The sequence below is a fragment of the Alexandromys fortis genome, unplaced genomic scaffold (genome assembly GCF_014885135.2).
Source record: "Alexandromys fortis isolate MF-2015 unplaced genomic scaffold, M_Fortis_MF-2015_v1.1 scaffold_158, whole genome shotgun sequence".
Lineage (NCBI taxonomy): Eukaryota > Metazoa > Chordata > Mammalia > Rodentia > Cricetidae > Alexandromys > Alexandromys fortis.
In genome coordinates, this window is record NW_026068039.1 from 3357891 (window position 1) to 3378379 (window position 20489).

At 51.3% G+C, this 20489-nt stretch overlaps 1 protein-coding gene across 3 annotated transcripts in view; it reads right to left on the reverse strand.

Annotated features, from left to right (window-relative positions):
* Nucleotides 1-266: 266 nt before the first annotated feature.
* The window catches only part of Eefsec (eukaryotic elongation factor, selenocysteine-tRNA specific), a 219852-nt gene continuing 199629 nt past the window's right edge, over nt 267-20489 (reverse strand). For 2 of the 3 annotated variants that reach the window (XM_050165426.1, XM_050165425.1), the window contains one exon: nt 267-735. In XM_050165426.1, the coding sequence (XP_050021383.1) occupies nt 545-735 (191 nt within the window). In that variant the 3' untranslated portion in view covers nt 267-544. The remainder of the gene's footprint in view (nt 736-20489) is intronic. The other variant, XM_050165427.1, reaches the window with a different exon arrangement.

The window sequence follows — 20489 nt, forward strand, 5'->3', positions numbered from 1 at the left end:
CAGGGTCCACGTGTTCCACCCTGACCTAGCACTCTCGGAAGTCTGGCCCCCAAGCTGGAGGTCAGGGTCTGTTGACCTCTAATGTCAACATGGAGCCCTAGGGTGCTAGCCACTGTCCAGAGGCCTTACTAGGTTCAGCTGCTCAGAGAACCTCAATTCTTCAATGCCCATAACACCCCAGGAGCCCCTGGATGGTCCTTACCCAGTGCCACACAATACCCTGTGATGCCTGATAACCCTGGAAGGACAGGCAGACTACGGGTGGCTAGGTCACATATGGGATGTTTATTTCCAGTTGCAGGGTGCCAGCTACTTGGGGTAGGGCTGCAGACACCCTAACTGGGGAAGCCTGTGGGGCCCAGGCTGCTGGCTCTGCTAAGGCCCTTTCCTAACTGGACCTAGCTGTTATCCCAGGTGGGTGAAGGGATGGCAGGTTTTCTCAGTGGGGCTGCCCACAGGATTGGGGAGATTGAGGCATGTCGGGGGAGATCTGGCACTGTAGTCTGGCTTGCAGCTGGGCAGGAGGCCCTGGGGGCTGGTTCACTTAGGGAGTCTGTACCATGCGCTTCTGGGTGTCAAAGACATAGCGCTTGAAAGACAGACTGAGTGTCACAGGCTGCATGGGCTCTGGCCGTTCGGTGCCCTCCTCTTGCTTAGTGGTCTCCCCACGGCCAGCTCGGTTCCGCTTCTTGAGTGTAGGCGTCAGGATCTTCTTAGACTCAGGGCTGAGGCCACCTGGAGGGATAAAAGTGTCACTACTCAGTGTAGGCAGAGCTGCCTCCTTGTCTCCCCGCTCCAGACACTTACCAAACCCAGTATCACCCTCTGCCCAACAAGGTAGGGCCTTTGTGACTCCTCCCCACACCCAATTCACTATAGCCAGTCACTCTAGGCTACAACTCTCTGATCTTCTGACTTCTTGCCTGGCCCCTAAGGTCCTAATGCTCTCTGGGAACACTGTGCAGGACACTTGAAGGTTCTGGCCACCATGGAGACACCTTATGCTGGAAGTCTGACCCTGAAGCAGGCTGAGGTTCTGTGCCTTCTGCTTCTGGGTGGGTTCAGAGGAGGGGGCCTCAGCAAAGAGGTAAGCAGGGAGGTTTAATCAGCTTTCCTTGGCCAGACCTCCTGTGGGGGTCTCACCCAGGCTCTGGGAGACACTGTCTCTAGCTGGTTCCTCCATCCTCACCACCCACCCTGAGTAAGGTTGAGTTCTTTGCTATCCCCAAGAGCTAAGTATGACCTTTCTTCATCCAGAACACCCTTCCTGCTCTAACAGTGGAAGATGTCCCATGGCCCTTCAGGAAGAGGCGGTGCTTAGCCATTTTCAGTGAAGATGCACCCTGACAGCACCCGGCAGCTGCAGACACTGCATTAAGTTTAGATTGAGTTCAGCATCCCACATGTTTATTTATCTTGTGTTGAGACTTACAACCAATTGTCTTGGGTTTCTGGATGAGACACTGGGCAGAGGCTCAGGCAGTGTCTGCTAGTGTTTACTGGCACCTGGGTGAATCTCCTGGCAGTCCTGATTCTGAAGGCCAGCATCCACCTGCATGTGGGCCTCTGACAATGACTTTTTCTTCCAAGACAGGGTTTCTCTGTGTGGCCATGGCTGTCCTGGAACTCACTCTAGACCAAGTTGGTCTTGAACTTAAAGATCTGCCTGCCTTGTTTCCCAAGTGCTGTGATTAAAGGCATGCACCACTATTGCCCATCTCTGACAATGATCTTGAAGAGGGATCCCACCTCTCTAAGCACTCTGCACTGGGCCCTAATCACTGCAAATTTAAAAAGTGGTACATCCCTGGAAAACTGCAGTCCGTTAGGGACAGCTTGTCTCACTGTATAAAGGGTCTGGACTCATTCTGACAGGCGAAAGTGAGACTATGAGCTACCTCAAAGCCTGGATCCCCTGGAAAAGTTAGGGGCTTGAAGCTGCTAACAGGGCCCTGGAACCAAGATGCCTATGGTCCCCTGCCACAGTGCACCCAGTAGAAGGTGCCCTCCTACAGCTGCCTGGTCTTTAGCCCTGCATCTGTGGCTTTGCTTCCTCCCAGACGGTGCCTAGGCCCTGGAGCAAGAAGAGGGCCCTGGGCTGGTGCCAGGCCTGCAGGTATCTGAGTTCTTGAATCAGAGCTGGGCCTTCCTCCTGCTGGCACCAGACCCTGACAAATGGTACGGGCCTGTCTCTCTCTGGTGCCAGGAGGTCTGATGGCTGAAGAGGTGCAGGGCTCCAGAGAGTCTGTGCCATGCTGGGGAGACAGGTGTGGCCCAATCAGCGGTCCATCTCATCTGTGATAGCTCTGGTTACACACAGTGCATACCGCATCAGCACAGAGCAGGCAGGGATGGAAGAGGAGTCTGGCACAAGCAATACTGTGGCCATTTAGCAGCTGGGTCACCTCAGCCATCCCAGGGGTCTGGGAACAACACCAAGGGTCTACCAAGAAACCTGTACCAACAGCTCCTGGGACATATGGCTGATATCACACTGTTTCTTCAGGTAGCATGTGCTGAGGAGTTGGAGCTGTACCCACCACAGGCACGTGGCCCAGCTCAGGCTGCAAATGCCTCTCAACTGCCCAGGGCTTCCTTTTAAAGATACTTGGCATTGTAGGATCAGTGGACAGCCGGGAGTAGGCACACAGTCTAAGCCAGCTCCCCTGGAGAGATTCTAGCTTGAGAAGACCGACAGTCAACAGGTTTGGAAGCAGACAGACTCAGATAGCAGGAGGAACTTAAGGAAATGTCCCCATGTCCCTGGGAGGGCGATGGTAGCAGCTTTGATGTGCCTAATGCAGGGCTCTTCCTTTGTGCCTGGGCAAACGGCAAACACCCACTTCCCTGCACCACATATCTGCATATCCACCTCTGTACACTTCTGGCTTTGTTAGCCCCTCAGCTAGATGATGCACTCCCTGGGGTTCTAAGAGCATCTATTCAGATAGCTGCCATCTCTCAGGCCTACTGGCGACCTGGCCACTGTACCCAGCCTCTTTAGCCCTCACCTGCTCTAGCTCTTTCTTATAACCCCACCTCATCTGGTAGACTCTATTACCTCCGTGTTTTAGTATCTGTTGTCTTTCCCTAACCAGTTTTTACCACAGTGAAGTTTCTGTCTTTACCATGCGATCTGCACTGGGAACTCTGGCTCCCAGTTGTCAGTGCTGGTGAGACCCTACAGGGCTGGAGGCCCTAGAACAGAACCCAAAACAGCAAGCATCTAGAAGTAGCCTGTAAGGTAGTTCCTGCACAGCCAATGTCAACCAAGAAGTCTACTTCCAGGAATGCAAACCAGACAAGCGTGTGCCATGTGGGCCCAGATGTGTAGAGGTGCCTCTCACTGATCAGGGCTGGGGGCACTGAGGTGCCAAAGAGCTTCACACTTGCCCAAGGTCCCATGGTGGGTGGTGGGCAGTGTTGCTGTCTAAGGTGGTCTGACCCCATCTGTGTTTGAGCATTAAAGAACCATATGTCTAACATCAGTTAGAGGGACCCCGAGACCAAGGGGTGATGAGACAAATCCCCTGTTGTAATAAAGTGATGGCCCGTAAAACTAAATGCGACTCAACAAACATTTAAAAGCAGATTCAAGCTGGGGCAAGGACTCAGAGACGGCTTATTCAGTAATGAACCTGCAAGCCTGAGGACCTGAGTTCAGATCTCCAACAGCCAGGTACGAAACTGGGAAAAGTGGTGAACACCTATAATCTTAAGAGTTCAGGAGGGGAAGACAGGGGTCCCTGGGCTTGCTGGCCAGCAGCATGTTTAGCTGAGTTTTGTGAACTCCAGGTTCAGTGAGACTTTGTTTCAACTAAATTAGGGAAGTAACAGAGGAAGACACAAAGTTGACCTCTGACCTCTATACAAAAGATGTATTCTAAACTTAGTTCAAACAATGCAGCAGGCAGAACTTTCAGAAGAACCCTGCCAACTGAGCTACGGAGAAAAGACCAGAAGGCTCTCTCTATGACCAGCTCCCGGGACCACATGGGTGACAAGCAGTGCCTTCCCTCTACTTTTCTGAACTGCCCAAGGGCTTTGGGTAACCCTGGGTTAGGCACAGAGGCCATCTACAAAGGCCACACAGTGTGCCCACTCCAGAACCCAGACAAGGGACCATGTGTAGCAGTGCACCCTAGCACACAGGCAAGCAGGGGAAGGGGAAGGAAGTCCAGGTGGGTCCCCAGGGCCTGGTGGTGGGGCTCAGGGCAGTTGTGATCAGGAAGCAGGCTGGCACTTTGAGACCAGTGGCCTTGCTTCTATGTTGTGGTTGTGCCTGGGAAGGGTGAGGCTGAACATGGGTAGAACTCCTGTATGGGCCCTGAGGTCAAAGTGTCCGACACAGCTGCTTCCAGCTAGAGCAGAAGTCTCAAGGGGCAGGCTCAGGGACTGGCTCCCAGTTCCTCAGCCCCACTGCATTCCTGCTGCCTCCTGCTCTACTTCCTTGTCACCAGAGAGAACCTGGTCACACTGGCAGGAGTATGTGCTCACTCAGGGCCCACGCCTGCCTCCTCTGTCTCTCCACTCTCTGGTGCTTCTGTCCCACTCTGTACATCAGGCACAGGAAACCAGGCAGGGGGTCCTGATCATTCATTTCTGGGAGCTGAGCTCCTTTCCACCTGCTGAATTTAGGTTGCTACTGTTCCTTGGAGCACGCCCCCTGACTGTCCTGAGCTAAAAGGAGTTTCTCCTAGGGGCCTCACCAAGCACTTGTTTTTACTGTGGTTGGGTAGTGCCTACTTCTCAGAGGCTGGAGAATGGTGATGATCTTTCCCCTGCTGGGCATGGAGTCCTCTAGGTCTCCTGGGGAACATGAATGGGGTGGAGGCATCCCATGCTGTACGCAGCACCCAACACCATCATACTCACGCCTCTGCATGCTACACTCCATGAACGCACTCCCAATGTCACATGTATCCACTCTCCCATGTCCACTACATATCATATACAGCTATCAGTACTCACCTATACTATTCATATCCACGGTCCATGGCCCTGTATGTATTCCTGCATGCCCCACACAGGCACACATACACACGCATGCACACACACACCACTCACATCCACCCGCACTCATCTCTATTACATACATCTACATGCCAGCTCCTCCATGTTACACACACCTGTATGCATCCCATCCAAATGAACAGGGCAGTGATGAGGCCTGGGGAAAAGACGCCTGTCCCTCAAGCAGTCCAAAGAGCAGTCTGGCTCAGGCATCAGGCATCAGGTTGGACTTTGGCTCTCTCTCATGTGCCAGCACCAGACTTCTCCTGGTAGGGGATGTGCTGGGGCTGAGGTAGCCCATGATGCCCCCTGTTCAGGAGGCCTATTCTCTCCCTAGACACCACGAGTCCTGGAGACTGCTCTATTCTCTTTTGAGCCCAAACCCCAGGATGTAGTGGGGGTGGCAGTGACCCTATGTGACACCACTGCTCATAGCTTCCCATGGGGACCTCTCCCAGGGCCTGGCTGGCCTTTCTCACTGTGCGCCAGCCCCACACAAAGGCACAATGGGCTGCAGGCTGCTGGGTCTTGGCTCTGCTCTGCAATCAGGGAAGAATGTGGGAAGCGAAGTTTTTCAAGCCCAGCGCGGGTGCCGCCCGGCAGTGTCCATCAAAGGCCAGCAAATTGCCTCCAATTGCTGGCGTCGCTTTCATGTCAGGGGCCAGACTAGAAGAGGGCCTTCACGTTGGTGGGCAGCTGGCACCCCCCAGTGGGAATGGAGCTCTTGAGAGCATCCTGGGGTCAGCAGGCCCCTCAGGGATTCACTGAAGCCAGAGCAGCTATGAGGAGGCTATAGAGGCAGGACACAGAGAAAATGTGGGTAGTTCTCCTGGGGCGGCAACCTAGTAAGGACTGCTGGCAGCTGACTGGCCACAGAGTCCAAGTTCAATAGGCTTGAGCTGGACAGGACGCAGAGCCATGTGCAACTCTGCGTGGAGGTGACCTGCTGGTGCTGTTGGCAAAGGTAGATACCAGCTTGGGTGGAATGGGGTTCTGGCTGGCATGACAGGAATGGATGAGTTGGTAATAAGGTGGAAGAGGCTTTAATGCAGGCCTGGCAGTCACATCTAATTCCTAGGAGGCTTTGGTTGTACCCTACTTGTAGGGGTCCAGATGAGGTGAACCGAGGGTCTATCCTCTAGCTATGTGACATAGCTGGGGTCTGAATGTGGGACTCCCACTTGCCATGGTTGGCCTGTTATCTGCTTCCTCACCTGGCCAGGGACAGATCTTGAAGAGTTGGGGAGAGAAAGCTAGTACCTTCTGGGTTCCCTCTGAACTTCTGTGGAGCGTGACTGGGTCCTCCTGCCCTGTGTTGGCAGGTATGGCCCCATGCTCACTGCCTCACAGGCCTGTCCTTGCTAGCTGTGGGTACCAGCTCCCTGGTTTCCCTCTTTCCTTCTTTGCAACGGTCATGTATGAAAACAAAGATGCAATTTGCTTTAAAGAGATAAGGTGATTAATTAAAAAAAAAATCAGAACTGTATTCTGCTGTCCCAGTAACAAAAGGAATTAGGGGAGGGGGCGGCAGACAGGCCCGTGCAGCCACAAAGCCAAGTTCCTTTCGAGGCTCTTGAGCACACTTGATGGCTCACATACTCCTTTGATTGGAAGGAAACGGAGGCAATGGGCCCTGCATGCCCATTTTGATGTCTTAATGTTGCCTAATTCCTTCTTTAATTTATATTAAGCTTCTTAGCAGCAACAATGAATTCTTCAAAAACAAAAAAGGGCCCTTTGCAGAGATATTCCCGCACCAAGTTAACTGAAGAAACAATGAAGCCGAGCTTTGGAGATTGGGGTGAGTAGGGGGAAAAACAGTTCAGTGTGTGGAAGCTTTTTAAAAAGACAACCCCCAAATTAGTCTGATCCAGACAGCAACTGACTTGGTCTTGAGACTCAGAAGGAGGCTTAGCCATTCTGGAGGATAGCCTAGTAGAGACATTTGCTGTCTAGGTTCTTATTCAGCTTGGAGGGGAAGCTGGCCACAGATGAACTGCCAACCATCTGAGGCCAACTTCCTACTACCCGATCCTATGAGGTTACCACCCTGAGGAGGCTGCAGCTCCTTGAAACATGTGTTGGCACTAGGACATGCCCAGTTAGACCCAGGCCACTGCCTTGGCAGGGTGTCATTTCACACATGCAGCATGGAATCTTGGACTTTCTGGCAATCCTACCCCAAACCCCTGTGCCCACTCAGGGATAACATATGCTCCTTAGAGGTCCCAGGGCCTCTTCAGGGCAGATCCTGCTGATCAGGCCACAGCACAGCCCACGTGTGAACTTCCCAGGCACTGCAGGAAGCATCTCTCTGCTTACTCACCTCCATGCTGCCCAAAATCCTTTTAGAACAAATCTTGACCACTCCTCCCAGTTCAGCCTTCCCTGAAGAAATCTTTAGATCCTCACGTGTGTTCAGATGAGACCTGTATTTCCTAGGTACCCCAGTGGCCTGCCTCCTACAGACCTCTTAGCATGCCTCAGCCCCCTGTTTTAGTCCCTGCTGGGCTCCTTCAGTGGGGTATAGCAACTGCCTTGGTATCTCCTGCCTAGACTTTCAATAAGAGGTAGTTGTACCCTAACAGTCTTCCTCCTGGAGTCAAGGCACTGACCCTTCCTCAGAGACTCCAGCAAAGGCTACCCTGGCCCCTTCAGCTTGCCTAGCCCCAGCAGAAGGGTCCCTGAGTATGGTTCAGTTCCTGGGGTGACTCCCTTTATAGGAGTCAGAGCTTCTTGCTAGTCTGTTGGAGTCCCAGTGGCCCTCTCATGGCCCACATAGGCTGAGGGGTGATGAGCATGTCTTCTGATCACAGCCAAGCAGGATGTGGAGGGTTCCTGGAAAACCAGGCCTCTTCTACCCCTGCTGGCCACCTCCAACTGGACTCAGAGCCCTTTGGGACAAAGATAAGAAGGACATCCTGGATCTAAGTTTCCACCCCTGGGCTCAATCAGGTTTGCTAGGAAGGTGCCCACAGCTTTTAGGAAATGGGCCATGGTGCTGGATAAAAGGGGTGAGAGGGCAGTGGGGACAGAGCTGAGGTGCATGGGGAGCGGGGGCAGTACCATGACAAAGCTGAGGTGGGGTGGGTGGATAGGTAGCGAGAACCACCCCTGCAGGGTTGTAAGGAAGTGAGCTGGTGGCTCAGCGCCCTCTGCCTCCTGTTCTTCAGTGTTCATTTATCTGTATTTATTTAAATACTATTTATTTAACTGTATTCATTTAAAGACTGCTTGGCCCATTTCTATCTAGCCTCTTCTAGGTTAATTCTCACATATTAATTTAGCCCATTTCTAATAATGTGTGTAAGCACCCCAAGGTGAGCTTACCAGGAAGAATACAGTATAAATAAATAAAAGACAGAAGCCAGTCTCTGGTCACTTCTATCACTGCCGTTGCCAGCATCCCCTTACAAGCTCCCTCACCTAGCCAGTGCCACACAGGTGCTCTACAGGTGAGTCACTGCCCAGGCAGGTGAGGCTCTCAACTGTGGTTCAGGAGCAGGACTTACATCCAGAGCTGTGCTTACAAAGTACCCACTGCAGCCTGGTGCTCAAGGCAGGCCAGACCCTTTACTGCTCTCTAGGAACTGTCACCAGGGAGGGCCAGGCTCCAGGACATCTCTTCAGAAACTTCTGCACCTTGGGTCACTACGGGGAAATGTTAGTTGGTTAGACCCGAGGGCTGCTGGGTGTTCTCTGCGGACAAAACAGTCTTCAAAGTAGCTACATGCTATATAAAGGGATCTTGAAGGAAGAGCATCTCTGGGAGGCCAGCCTGGCCACAGAAAGCTTAACTCTGGGCCAGTCAGCAAAATGCTCACTGCATGGTGACTATGCTCCATGGACAGCCACATCTCAACGGCAGCACCTCCAGGACACTCATATGCCAGGAAACTGAGGGACAGAGACATTCAGTAACTTGCCCAGGGGCACAGCGAGAATGTCCTCGTTTAGATCCACACCTTCGACCAGTCTGCACAGCTCCTTCCACCTTCCCTCCTTTGTGCTTGGGGCAGTACCGGTCTGTGACAATCTACAGTACGTGAGCCAGACTGGCAGGGCAGTCCTGACGCTGAAGAGTGGGGGGCAGGTTTCTGGTGACTTCCCACAAAGTATTCCCCCCCACTACTCAGGGGGCAGAATTTTAATGCTCCCACCCTCCACATGTACACTCTTTAACATAAGTTAATCTTCAATTAAAATACCTAGAGCAGAAACTAAGATAACTGGTTTAAAAGGTAGAGCTATTGACAATAAAAGTCATCTTCATATTGCCTTCACATTGCTTTTTCTTAAAAAAAAAAAACCCACATATTAAAAACGTTATTTTTATGACTTGGGGAAAAAGCCATTGAGAATAATGAGAGTGAACAAAGGCTCAGGAGCAGTCATTTTCCAGGGCCCATATGTGGCATCCTGATTAGTGTATCAGCTCTGCTGCCAGAGAAGAGGGCAAAGCAAGCGCAGGTGACTGGTACCACTGTCCTCTGTGGCTGGCAGGCGAAGGGCAGGGGTGGCATGGCAGCAGCACAGACACTGTCTACGCTCCTGAAACTGTAGATTCTGACGGTCTATCCCTCTCCGTCCCTGGTCTTCAGCCCAGGGTGTCCAAACACACAGCTGATGCTCTGCATATGAGCTGATTGGCTGAATTATGTGTGGCCCTTAGGGAAGATCTCGGGCCTGGACTGTAGCTCAAAGGGGCATGCCCCATTGAAACACTGGCACCCCAGCCTGCCTTCCTAGTGTATCTGCCAAGGCTAGGTTTCCTCATGCTGAGACTGGATGGGTCCTTGTGCCCAAAGCAGGGTCCGGGGAGCAGTACCTCTTAGGGACCAGGTCTTGTTTCCTCTTCCCCAACAGGCCCCTCTGGCCCAGCCCTCCCACCTTCACAGCAGCTATCTCTTCATCTACTGACTGCTGCCTGCCCGGCCTCTGACATCACCATACAGCACAGTGGCTGGTGGTCGAAAGTGACTCTTGTCTACTGGTTTCACATTTTCCAAAATACTCGCTGTCTTCTGACCCAGGCTGAGATTCATCCCTGCATGGCTCCAAGCTGTGGTTCACTGTGGCTAGTGGAGTTTTTCACATATACGGGGACCTCAGGCAGGCCTCTGGTTTGGGCCCCTCACTGGGGACCTGAGTCCTGGTGGTATGCTGTGGCATCGTAAGTGCAAGGGTTCCCGTCTAGCACAGCACCAAAAGAACAGCCATTGTCCAGATCTGGATCCAGCCTGGTCCTTCAAAGCCTGGCATCTATTTTTGAGAGGACACGGGATCATGCCCAGGCTCAGCTGCCTGCTGTGGAATACCAGGCCCTACCACTCACAGGTACAAAGGCTCAGAGGAAGAGTGCTGTGCTGGCCAGGTCCTGGGAGAGGGACAGAAATCTCTGTTTCCAAAGGCCATGCAGAAGCCTTCCCCACAGGTGCCAAGTGCTTAGGGCTTTTGGCTAAAGACCAGAGGGGTCAGAGGAATCAGGGACAGGAGCCAGCACACTCTGGAAGGAGGTGGGCCTATCAGTCCCTTCTCCAACCACACATCCTTTATCATGCACAGAGAGTGGGTCAGGGCAGCCCTGGGTATCTCCTGTGTGCCAGACCTTGCCTCCATTTTCCTCCCACACCTGTGGGAATCAAGGCTGTGGGGTAAAGGTTAGACAGAAGAGCACTGTGGCCTGGGCACATGCCTGACATCACACAGAAAGGAAATGGGGTGAGGGGGTGGCTTCTGTCATGGGACAAGGCTTCCTGTGCTGACAAGATGGGCAACCCCTGTTGTAGTCCCTGTTATAGTGGTCAGGCTCAAAGTACCCCCATTTCCCAGAACATAGTGGTTAGGAGAAGAACCAAAGGCTCCTCAGATAAGTGTCCCCAACACTGCCTCTACCTCCCCATATGCTATACAAATGCCACCTGGCCCAGAGTGACTCATCTAGGTCTGCTGTGGACAGAGTGGCTCCTTTCAGTCAACAATGCTCCAAACCCCAAAGAATACTGTCTTCACCATGACCTTGGGGTGTCAGAACAGTATGGACTATACCTGAGGAGAAAGTCTGGCTACATTTTTAGAAGGCAGTAAGCTACCACATGCTGGGGATACACACAAAGAAAGAGGCATTTGGAGCTAGTGACCTCTCAAACCAGATTTCCTGGCCTCGGGGCTAAACCCAGGTAAGCAATGCTTACTAGTGCTCCTTGCATAGCGTCACAGTGGCTCTCCAGTGTGCTTGCATTCTCACCTGTGATCTGGGTATGAGGACTGAGGCACTGAGGGATGCAGGGTAGACACACGGCACACAGAAACACCACAGACTTCTCTCTCTGCTCTGACAGCCCTGCCAGGGCTCACTGCAGCCTCCTAGATGTTACATCTGAGGATACTGCTCGGAACCTTCACGACCTGCCCTCAATAAACATGTGCACTGGAGGTCTGCTTCCTGCTCTTGTAGGAAGTGGGACACAGACCCACTACAAGCCATATCATGAAGACAGCAGGAGGTGGGTTTTGGGATTAATGCAACACCCCTGTTCTGTTGTGGAATATTAGTTTAAGATGTGTTATATCCATTAATGTTATGGAGCATCTGTTTAATGATGCAAAGATGTATTGCATTCTTTTATGTTGCATTTTTTTTAACTCTATAAAGCTGTGTTATTTTGCCTGTCTAAAGCACTTGACTGGTCTAACAGAGAGCTGAATGACCAATAGCTAGGGAGGAGAAAGAAAAAGGTGGGGCTGGCATGCAGAGAGAATAAATAGGAGGAGAGATAAAGGGAAGAGAGCGAGAACAAGGAGCGAGAAAAGGAGAGGAGGATGTCAGGGGCCAGCAACCCAGCCACACAGATGGTCACTGAGTAAGAAGGAAAGATATGATATATAAAATAAAGAAAGGTAAAAAGTCCAGAGGCAAAATGTAGTTAAAGAGAAACAGGATAATTTAAGTGAGAAAAGCTGGCTAGAAACAAGCCAAGCTAAGGCCGGGCATTCATAAGTAAGAATAAGTCTCTGTGTATCAATTTGACAGCTGGGTAGCAGACCCCCAAACAGTACAACAAAACAAAAACAAACAAACAAGCAAATAAACAAAAAAAACCCAACTATATTGTTCAGTTAGGGAGCATCCATGAAATCATTGTGTCTAACGAAACAACCCCCCTCCCAGTTTTCCTGTAACTGGAACATACTTATACATGTGACAGTGTGGTGTCAGAGACAGCTAAGGCTTTCCTAAGTGCTCAGGGCAGGTGTCCTGAGGCATGCTTCTTCTCCAGCCCCATCTGTAACTGAAGAGAAGGGTACCATGGCAGGCAGTGGCTAGTCTATTGAGGACTTTTGGCTAAAACCCAAGCGATACAGACTATCTGTGGCTCCGTTCCCTAACCTCTGCCATTGAATGAACTGAGGAAAAACTAGAGCTTGTCTCAGCAAAGGCTGTCCGTAGTGGGGACAGCTGCACCAGGCAGTTTAACCTGCTCCCTCTGAGGAATTCTGCTTTTATTTTAAAGGAGAAATCAGATTCATAAGAAGAGCCAGAAGAGGGATATATCTAAAGTAAACTGCCCACACTGGGAAGGAGTGTGAGCTCATAGGGCCGCAAGCCTTTCTTCTGGGAGAACCAAACCACCCAGGAGTCCCATGGCCTGCACTACTCCTCATGACTTCCATGGCCCACAGTCAGCTCCAGCACTGGTGGGAAAGCAGGGGTCCAGAAGAACTTCTTTGAAGGGCTGGTGGCCCTTATGGCTCTGTGACAAGACAATCTGTATGGGCAATGGTGAACTGAGCTTGCACGAGCTGGTAATGCATGCACCCTGGATGTACTTGTCCCTCCGCTGACACCAGGGTTCCAAGACAGTTGCCCACAGATGCAAGAAAGAAGTGAGCTCTGGTGCCCAAGGAGGGAACATGCCAATCGTAGCCAGAGTGCCCTGCTTCTCAAGAGAACCTTCTCCAGGTAGAAATCTCTGACCCTAAATTACGTTTGCAGGGCAAGCTGTCAAGGTGTGGCTGGCTTGTGGCAACCTCCTTTTACTGGGGACAAGCTAGGGCCCTCTCTTCACCCATCAGTACATTCACTGTGCAGCAGCACTGTTTTGCTATACACCTTGCAGTTCCCTCCATTCTTCAAGAAAGCCTTCTTCAGATCAATTCACTTCACGGAGCATTGTGTGCTACTGTGAGTGGAAACTTAGCCTTTTGTCTAAGAGAGCGCATCCAGTGACATAAATGGGCCACTGTGATATTCTGGGTCTGAGAGCTATGAGGGGTCTGGGATGCCACAGGGAGTACATGCAGCCTATTAGGGACACGGGTGTCTACTCCTCCACAGCACCAGTCCATTCAGGACTATTCGGTGTGTCTCTGCCTTTGTGTGTGTGTGTGTGGGGGTATATAGCAGGGGCCTGTGTGACCTCAAGGACCATGGTTGGCTGTGGGAGGTCTATATTGTCCAAGTTGCCTGGGATGTGGGAATGGGGCTCAGATGTTCTCAAAGTGACCGTGTGTAAGAACTGCTGTGGACCAGACTTGCTAGGCCTGTGCTTGTGGAGCTAGCTCACATGGCTAGGTTCCCTGTATCCTATAGACACAGGCAGATCTGGCTGTCACAGGCCAACTTTGGCTCCTGGGTACATGGAAAATTGTGAGCCTGTGTTCCCAGGGTCATATCTGGTCTCTACTTTCTCTAGTGAGCAACTTCCCTATGCTACCTGCCTGTCTAGTGGCTAGGTCAGTTACCTACAGAGCTACAGGTGCTGTCACAGGGACAGCTTGCCTTGAGACAGTTTAGTGATACATCTGGAGTCAACAGACATCCAGACTGCCAGTTACACCCTGGGTAGCCATGTGGGGCCTTAGAGCAGGAGAAGGACTAGGCAGGGGCAGGAACAGCAGGTCAGAGAGCAAGCCCAAAGGCTGAGCAGGACACACTGCTCTTCCCAGTCAAGAAGGTGCCTTGGCTAGCCCTTCTGCCACTGACCCATAGGTATTTCTTTTGTGATATAGGGCAATGCCCACACTTTGGCAGGCATAGGGAGATGGCAGTGAGGAAATCTTCAGGCACTTGGCCAGCAGATGCTCAGGAAACAGCAGATGAATGAGAAAGTTTAAGCTATGTTCTTTATCTTTGGACACGAACCCTCCCCATCCTCCGCTGCATTCACGTGCTGTGTGTGAAGAGCTAGGGGACAGGACTGGGATGAGAGCAGGGCCTGTGTCACGAGACTGCGAGGCCTAAAGGACTTGGCAACATCACAGGCACTGTGACGGAGTCTAAATGCTCCCCAGTCTGTTCACATCTCTCTTCCCCCTCCACTCTGGGCTACTCTATTCCCCTGAGTCTCAACATCCAAATCACCTCCGAACTTCAACAGGCCACTGTCCCTGAGAGTTAGGCATCCACGAAGCAGCTAGAGCACAGGCTCTGTGCTCACGATGGGGATCCAGACTCTGGCGCAGGGTCTACTCACTGTGCAGCTTCCTATGGGATGTTAGGCTCCAGCCTCAGTCTCCTCATCATACAGGGCTGTGATGAAGGTGTGAGTTAACACAATGGTGTTCAGGGCAGGGTCACATAAGATGAGGTCTGGGTCAACTCATTACTCCACCACACACCACCCACTCTGCACTTGCCACCTGTGCCTGCTGGGTGCTGATAGGGGTTCAGATCTGGGGCCATGCATGGGGAAGTGTGTCGCATTTCCAAGAAGGACAGACTCATGCCTGATAAGGACATAGAACAGAAAGTTTCTGGCAGCACAAGAGTCATAAGGGAAGAGGCAGAACAGTGAGCTGGGAGCACTCTTGGCTTGGTGGCCTGGGAGGACCGTCCTCAAGACAGCAAAAAGAGGCAAGAATGAAAAAAGAGGCTTCACTGAGGACCCGAGACACATGGGACAGCAATGCCTGTGTGAACCCCACTGGGAACCTCAGGGCAGCTGCTGTGGGCCTCCAAAGCAGACTCCTCCAAACTTCCTTTCGTGGCTATGCACTGGATCCCATCTTGTTCTAGGACAAGGGTGTGGGAGGGAAGAGAGCTGGGTGAGGAGGGGCAAGGGCAAGAGTTGAACACTGGGATTTATGAGCTGCCTTTGGCGGCATGGGGGAGGGGCTCCTTTTGCCAAAACAATATTTAATTTTTTTAAGGCAGCTACAAAGCCAGGATTAAGCCTAGGTCCTAAAACGAGCTCATAAAATTGAAAAATATTTATCTGGAAGGGTGGCAAGTCCAATAAAAGTTTTATGAATGTCTCACAACTGGCCCGTCAGGAAGCTGGCCTCTCCCTCACCTCCCTCTTGTCAGAGGACGGCACACACAGGTGGGAAGCACGAGACATGGCTAAAGAAGCCCAGTGCCTGGAGCCCTCTGCTCCTCCTCACCTCCACCCCCCACCTCTGTGCCCAGCTTTGCCCAGGAGGTCCAAGAGTCTGAGGGCAGCCATAGACAACTCTCTCAGGGTCTTGGAGGGCTTCAGGCAGGAAGAGACCCCGGGTTTATTGTTCAGAGTAATAGGAGGTGGCTGATTTGACTCCAGTTTTAAAGAGACCCACAGCCCAGGGCTTTACTTAAAGCCACTGAGAAAGTGGCTTCACATATACAAATACGTTGAGCTCTCTCCTGGTTTCCAGGCCCACTACCCCTTCCTGTTTTCCACAACATCATAACCTGCTTCTCCACTCTTCCCCATGCACCCCTTTCCTTCCTCTGCTTCCTATTGCCCCTACCTTGGGTATCATCTGGGGGCCTTTGCACAGCTGCTCCTCTGAGGAACCCTGGCCCACGCCAGGGCTGGGCTCATTTCTTGAACAGGCCTCCCTGCCTTGGAAGAAGTCACGCCACCCGATCCGATCTTTCACCTCTAGAACCATCACTTCTCCCTTCCCACCAACTGCGGCCAAAGCACTTTCGCTTGTGTGGCCCTTCCCACTGTCTGAGGGTTCAGCAAAGGGTCGACTTCCACAAAGCCAAGGTTGTTCGATTCTCAGTCACTGACAGGAAGTCAAAGTTAGCAGGAAACCAGGTGGCACACACAAGAGCCCAATTTCTAACCAAATGCCCAGGCTTCCTGTCACTCCCATGGCACAAGTCAACCAGAAAACCCCAGCCTGCTCTGCTTAAAGAAGGCAAACCCCAAGCCTCTGAGAAACAAAACAAGGTCAACACAGCAGCTCTGAAAACCACCTACTGCCTCTGTGGAACTGGCAAGAAATGGCCAGAGAGCACAGTGCTGGGGTTGGCAGGGATGCAAACTGGCTGAAGTGCAGGCCTCTGTCGTCAGTGGTACTGGGGACAGCTCTGCTGTCAGCACCTACCTGAGCTGCTCACATGTGTCTGTGCAGTGAAAGAATGAATGTCCTGGTAACCTTGGACAGGTGACAGGTGTATAAATTGAGTTAGTTATTCAGATCATGAGACATTTGCAGTTAGGTTGCAGAAGCAACCTGAAGTCATGTCCATGAAACCCAAAACAACAAAGAAAACTCAGAAATTCTTTGAGCACTTACGTGGTGCTCAGAAAGTCTCACATTTTAGGCATTTTCAGTTCTGTGTTAGGGATGCTCAGCTAGTGATGTCTTGGATAAGGGATGCTTAGCTTGTGCACTGACTGAGTCATCAGACAGGCAAAGGGGCACAAGGCTAGCTGAAGGGAGTGACAGCCACCTCCAGGGAGGGCTGAACTAACAACAAAACAATAAAAAAACCCTCCAAACCAAACCAACTGCTACCCCCCCCCCCCAAACCAGGGTCTCCTCATGTAGCTCTGGTTGGCCTGGGAATTCTGGCTCTGTCCCCTGATGCTAGGATTACAGGTGGGGCCACCACATCTAGTTCTGTGGGAGAGATTCAAACTTCCATTTTTCTGATTTGCTGGCAACGGAACCATTTAACTCTGTACAATCTGGCATATGTTTTTCAGTTAAGAACAAGTTTAATTATTCCTATAATTTTATTTTAGGAAATCAAATAGTGATGAAAGGAGACACAAGTGACTAACTGCTCTTGGGTTGTCCCTGCTCAGACAGGAGGCGGGAATGCTGGTCCAGCTCAGGGCTCAGGTACCTGATACCTAGAGTATGGATGTCCAACCAGGCTGTGTGCTCTGCTTACATCCCAACTGCATAAGCATAGTCACTGCACTCTGCTCCCTACACCACACAAACTGGCCTGAGGCTACCACTTTGTTGACCAACCCAGAGTAACCAGGCACCTGTCACATGCCAATCCTGAGGTGGGGCTGTGGAGGGGACACGGTCCCTAGAAGTCGTAGGAAATTTAGACACAGAAGAGTTTGGCAGTGTGCTGTGATGGGGAACTTTGGGGGAGAGTAGTGGGTTAATGTCATCCTGGGAGGGGCTCCTGGGGTAAGCTCTGCAGCACATCCTGTGACTTCCTGAATCCTGGGTTTTATTTGGTTTGTGTAAGGTCTACTGAACAGGCCCTGGATTCTAGGCCTCCAACTGCTGTCAGAAAAGAACCCTCAAACTGCCTCTTCCTGGAGCCCCAGAGTCATGACAGCAACCCCAAGATGCCCCAGTACTACCCATGTGGATGGTGGGACCTGTGGGGAGGCTGACCAGCAGCTGGTTTCTGTCCACTGTGCTGGTTTATGTTAATTGCAGATATTTTCATCGTATTGTGTTACTCCATCCATCTTTGTGAACGGGTCGTCTTGTAAAATTCTTTTAATTATGTTATTTTTTCTTGCCTATCTTCATCATCTACAATTATTTATAATATCATTGTCCTTGTTTCAAATGCTGGGAATAAACATTGTTGTAACAGTTCTTCGATGGGGTTCATATAATTTTTACAATTGCTTTGAAATGCCTCAATGGCCAAAGCTGGAGGAGGCTATTCATTTAGGGGGAGAAGACACCCCAAAGTGCTCCCTGCAATGGATGCCAGGTTGTCCTCATCCAGGGCAGTCCTAGGCTGGGGTAGCAGCAGTTTATGGGGGCTGGGTCAGGTTTCAGAGTTGCTGTCCCCATAGACGTCAGGGCAAGATCCAGAAAGGGCACTGTCGGGGTAAGATGCCAGGAGAAAGATGGATGGTTTGTTTTCATTTTTATAGGATTTTCTGAAACCTCAACTTTCACCCCTCACCCCTGTTTAGCTCTCTTCTCCCAGAGAGCTGTTTTCCTGTCTCCCTGTGGGAGTTGGCAGCTAGCTGTGGGGCAGAACCCAGTGGAATGAATGCTGCTCAGAAGAGTTGCCTCATCCTGGGTATTATGTATGGGTGAGACCTAGCTGTCTCTCCCCAGGTTGGCTGGAGCCCCTTGTAAGGATGTCTGTGGAGCCAGCACTTTGGATGAACTGGCACCTGGGTCTCACCCCCACCTGGTCTTATGTTCTCACCAGAAGCTTTCAGATCTCCATAGGTATTTACTTTGCCCCCTACCATCCTATGATACTGACTTCCTCTGCCAAGTATGCTCAGAGGAGGGCAGCCCCCAGAAACATACTCTGGCCAGGGCAGCAAGGGATGCAATGTGCAATAGCCCAGCAGGGTGCCTGAGGGCCAGAGGCTACCTAGATTAGGACAGGATGATACCGTCTTGAGGCTCTGAAAAGCCTTCCTGCCAGTGCCCCAAGCCACAACTGCTTCCAAGGGGTCTCAGCTCAAGGACATGTGGATCGATAGAACTGCCACCAGAGTCTCTGGTTCTGGGTTCAGGGCATAGTACAAGGCCTTTGGATCAAAGGTGCAGAGGCTGAGGGGAGGACCAAGGGCCACCTGGCAGCAGCACCCCAAACCTGCATGGGATACTGGGGTGATGTGCTTATGCTATGTGGTCTATGGTTAGAATCAGTAGACCAGCTCCAGGTGCAAATCCAGAAGTGGGGACGGTGTAGTTGGCTTGGTCCAGCCTGGGAGATATAGCCTATGTAGTGTGTGTGTGTGTGTGTGTGTGTGTGTGTGTGCATGCGTGTAGGGGATGGGGGGGGGGTAAGAGTGACTTTAGTAGTCACCAAAGAAATGTAATTAATCCCTGAGTAGAGAGGATGGCTTGCACAGGGCACCTGGGAAAACTGAACTCCAAATCCATCTTCCTGGCTTCCAGAAGTGTGAGGCGAGGTGACTCAATGTCTCTGGGGATCACTCTGCCAGGAGCTTGAAGGAAACTTCTAAATATCTGGTGTTTTCGTTGTGGAAAATGAGAACAAGCCTAAGGAAACACCGTTCCTATTACAGTAAACTTATGAAGACGCTCCATCAATGCTGTTCATACCTCATGTGCTGGGAACACTCAACATTTATGGAGCCTGGGATTCCCGGATCCAGCCTCAGTTTAGGTGGCTGGCTACTGCTGGACTTCACCAAGGAGGGGTGCATTGAAAATTCACAGCACCCAATACTGTGCCAAGAGAAGCTTAGGAGCTCAATAGCTTAGGTGTGGGCTAGAGCTGAAACCATGTGGATAGCTTCTTCTGAAAGGTAAGAAGATAAATGAAGGGAATGGGTGATAACACCAAGTGAGGAGAAGAACAGAGCCTCCTCCTACTGCCCTGAGCTGGCTCACAACTGAGACAGAATAAGCTATCACTTTTAGGTTACTGGTATAAAAACGGTTTTGTTTCCTATTTTCCCATTTGGAAACAGACACAGATCAAGCCCTGACTCTCTGTGAGAAGTCATGTCCCCTGCTGAGGTGGGAAGAGGCCAGTCAGAAGTCTCTTACCCAGGACAGAGGCTGATTAGCTCACTAGTGGGGGCCCTAGGTGTGGAATAGTCAATCCACCCTGAGTGTCACAGAAACCCTTGCATTTTCCAGACACCAGATTCCAGGCCTAGGTTGGCCTCTGGTAAATTCTGCTGGGCCAGACAAAGGTACTGGGGCTGCTGGGAATGAGTGATATCACACCTCCCATGGTGATTCCCACACCAGCCACTAGGATTTAGAAGAAGTCATTCTGACAAGTGAAGGGACTGGTTTTCCAATCCCACTGTGTAAACTGACGACATGGCACTGACTTTGGGATAGTACCGCCTATGGACACTGCAGTTTGAATAGCCCGCAAGCAAGGTGGGGTAGGGGGTGTCCTGCTCCTGACAGTGTATCCTCCTTACCACATTTGTGGTAGGGAAAAGGGCCAGGAGGAGGGCTGGTGAGAGAGCCAAGCTGGTAAAGCACTTGTTGCACGCACAAGCATGAGGACCTGAGTTCAACCTCCAGAACATAAGTAAAAAAACCCAGTGCAGTGGTGTGTGTGGGCACACCCAGTACTGGAAAGCTGAAACAGCTTGGAGCATGCTGGTCTTGTGAGTTCCAGGTGAGAGACCCTGTCATAGAAACAAACAAACAAACAAACAAACAAACAAACAAACAAAAAATCCCCCAAACCAACTAACCAACCAACCCTAAAATCGAAGTAGACAGTTCTTGTGGAATAATAATTGAGGTTGATTTCAGGCCTCTGGGTTCTCTCTCTCTCTCTCTCTCTCTCTCTCTCTCTCTCTCTCTCTCTC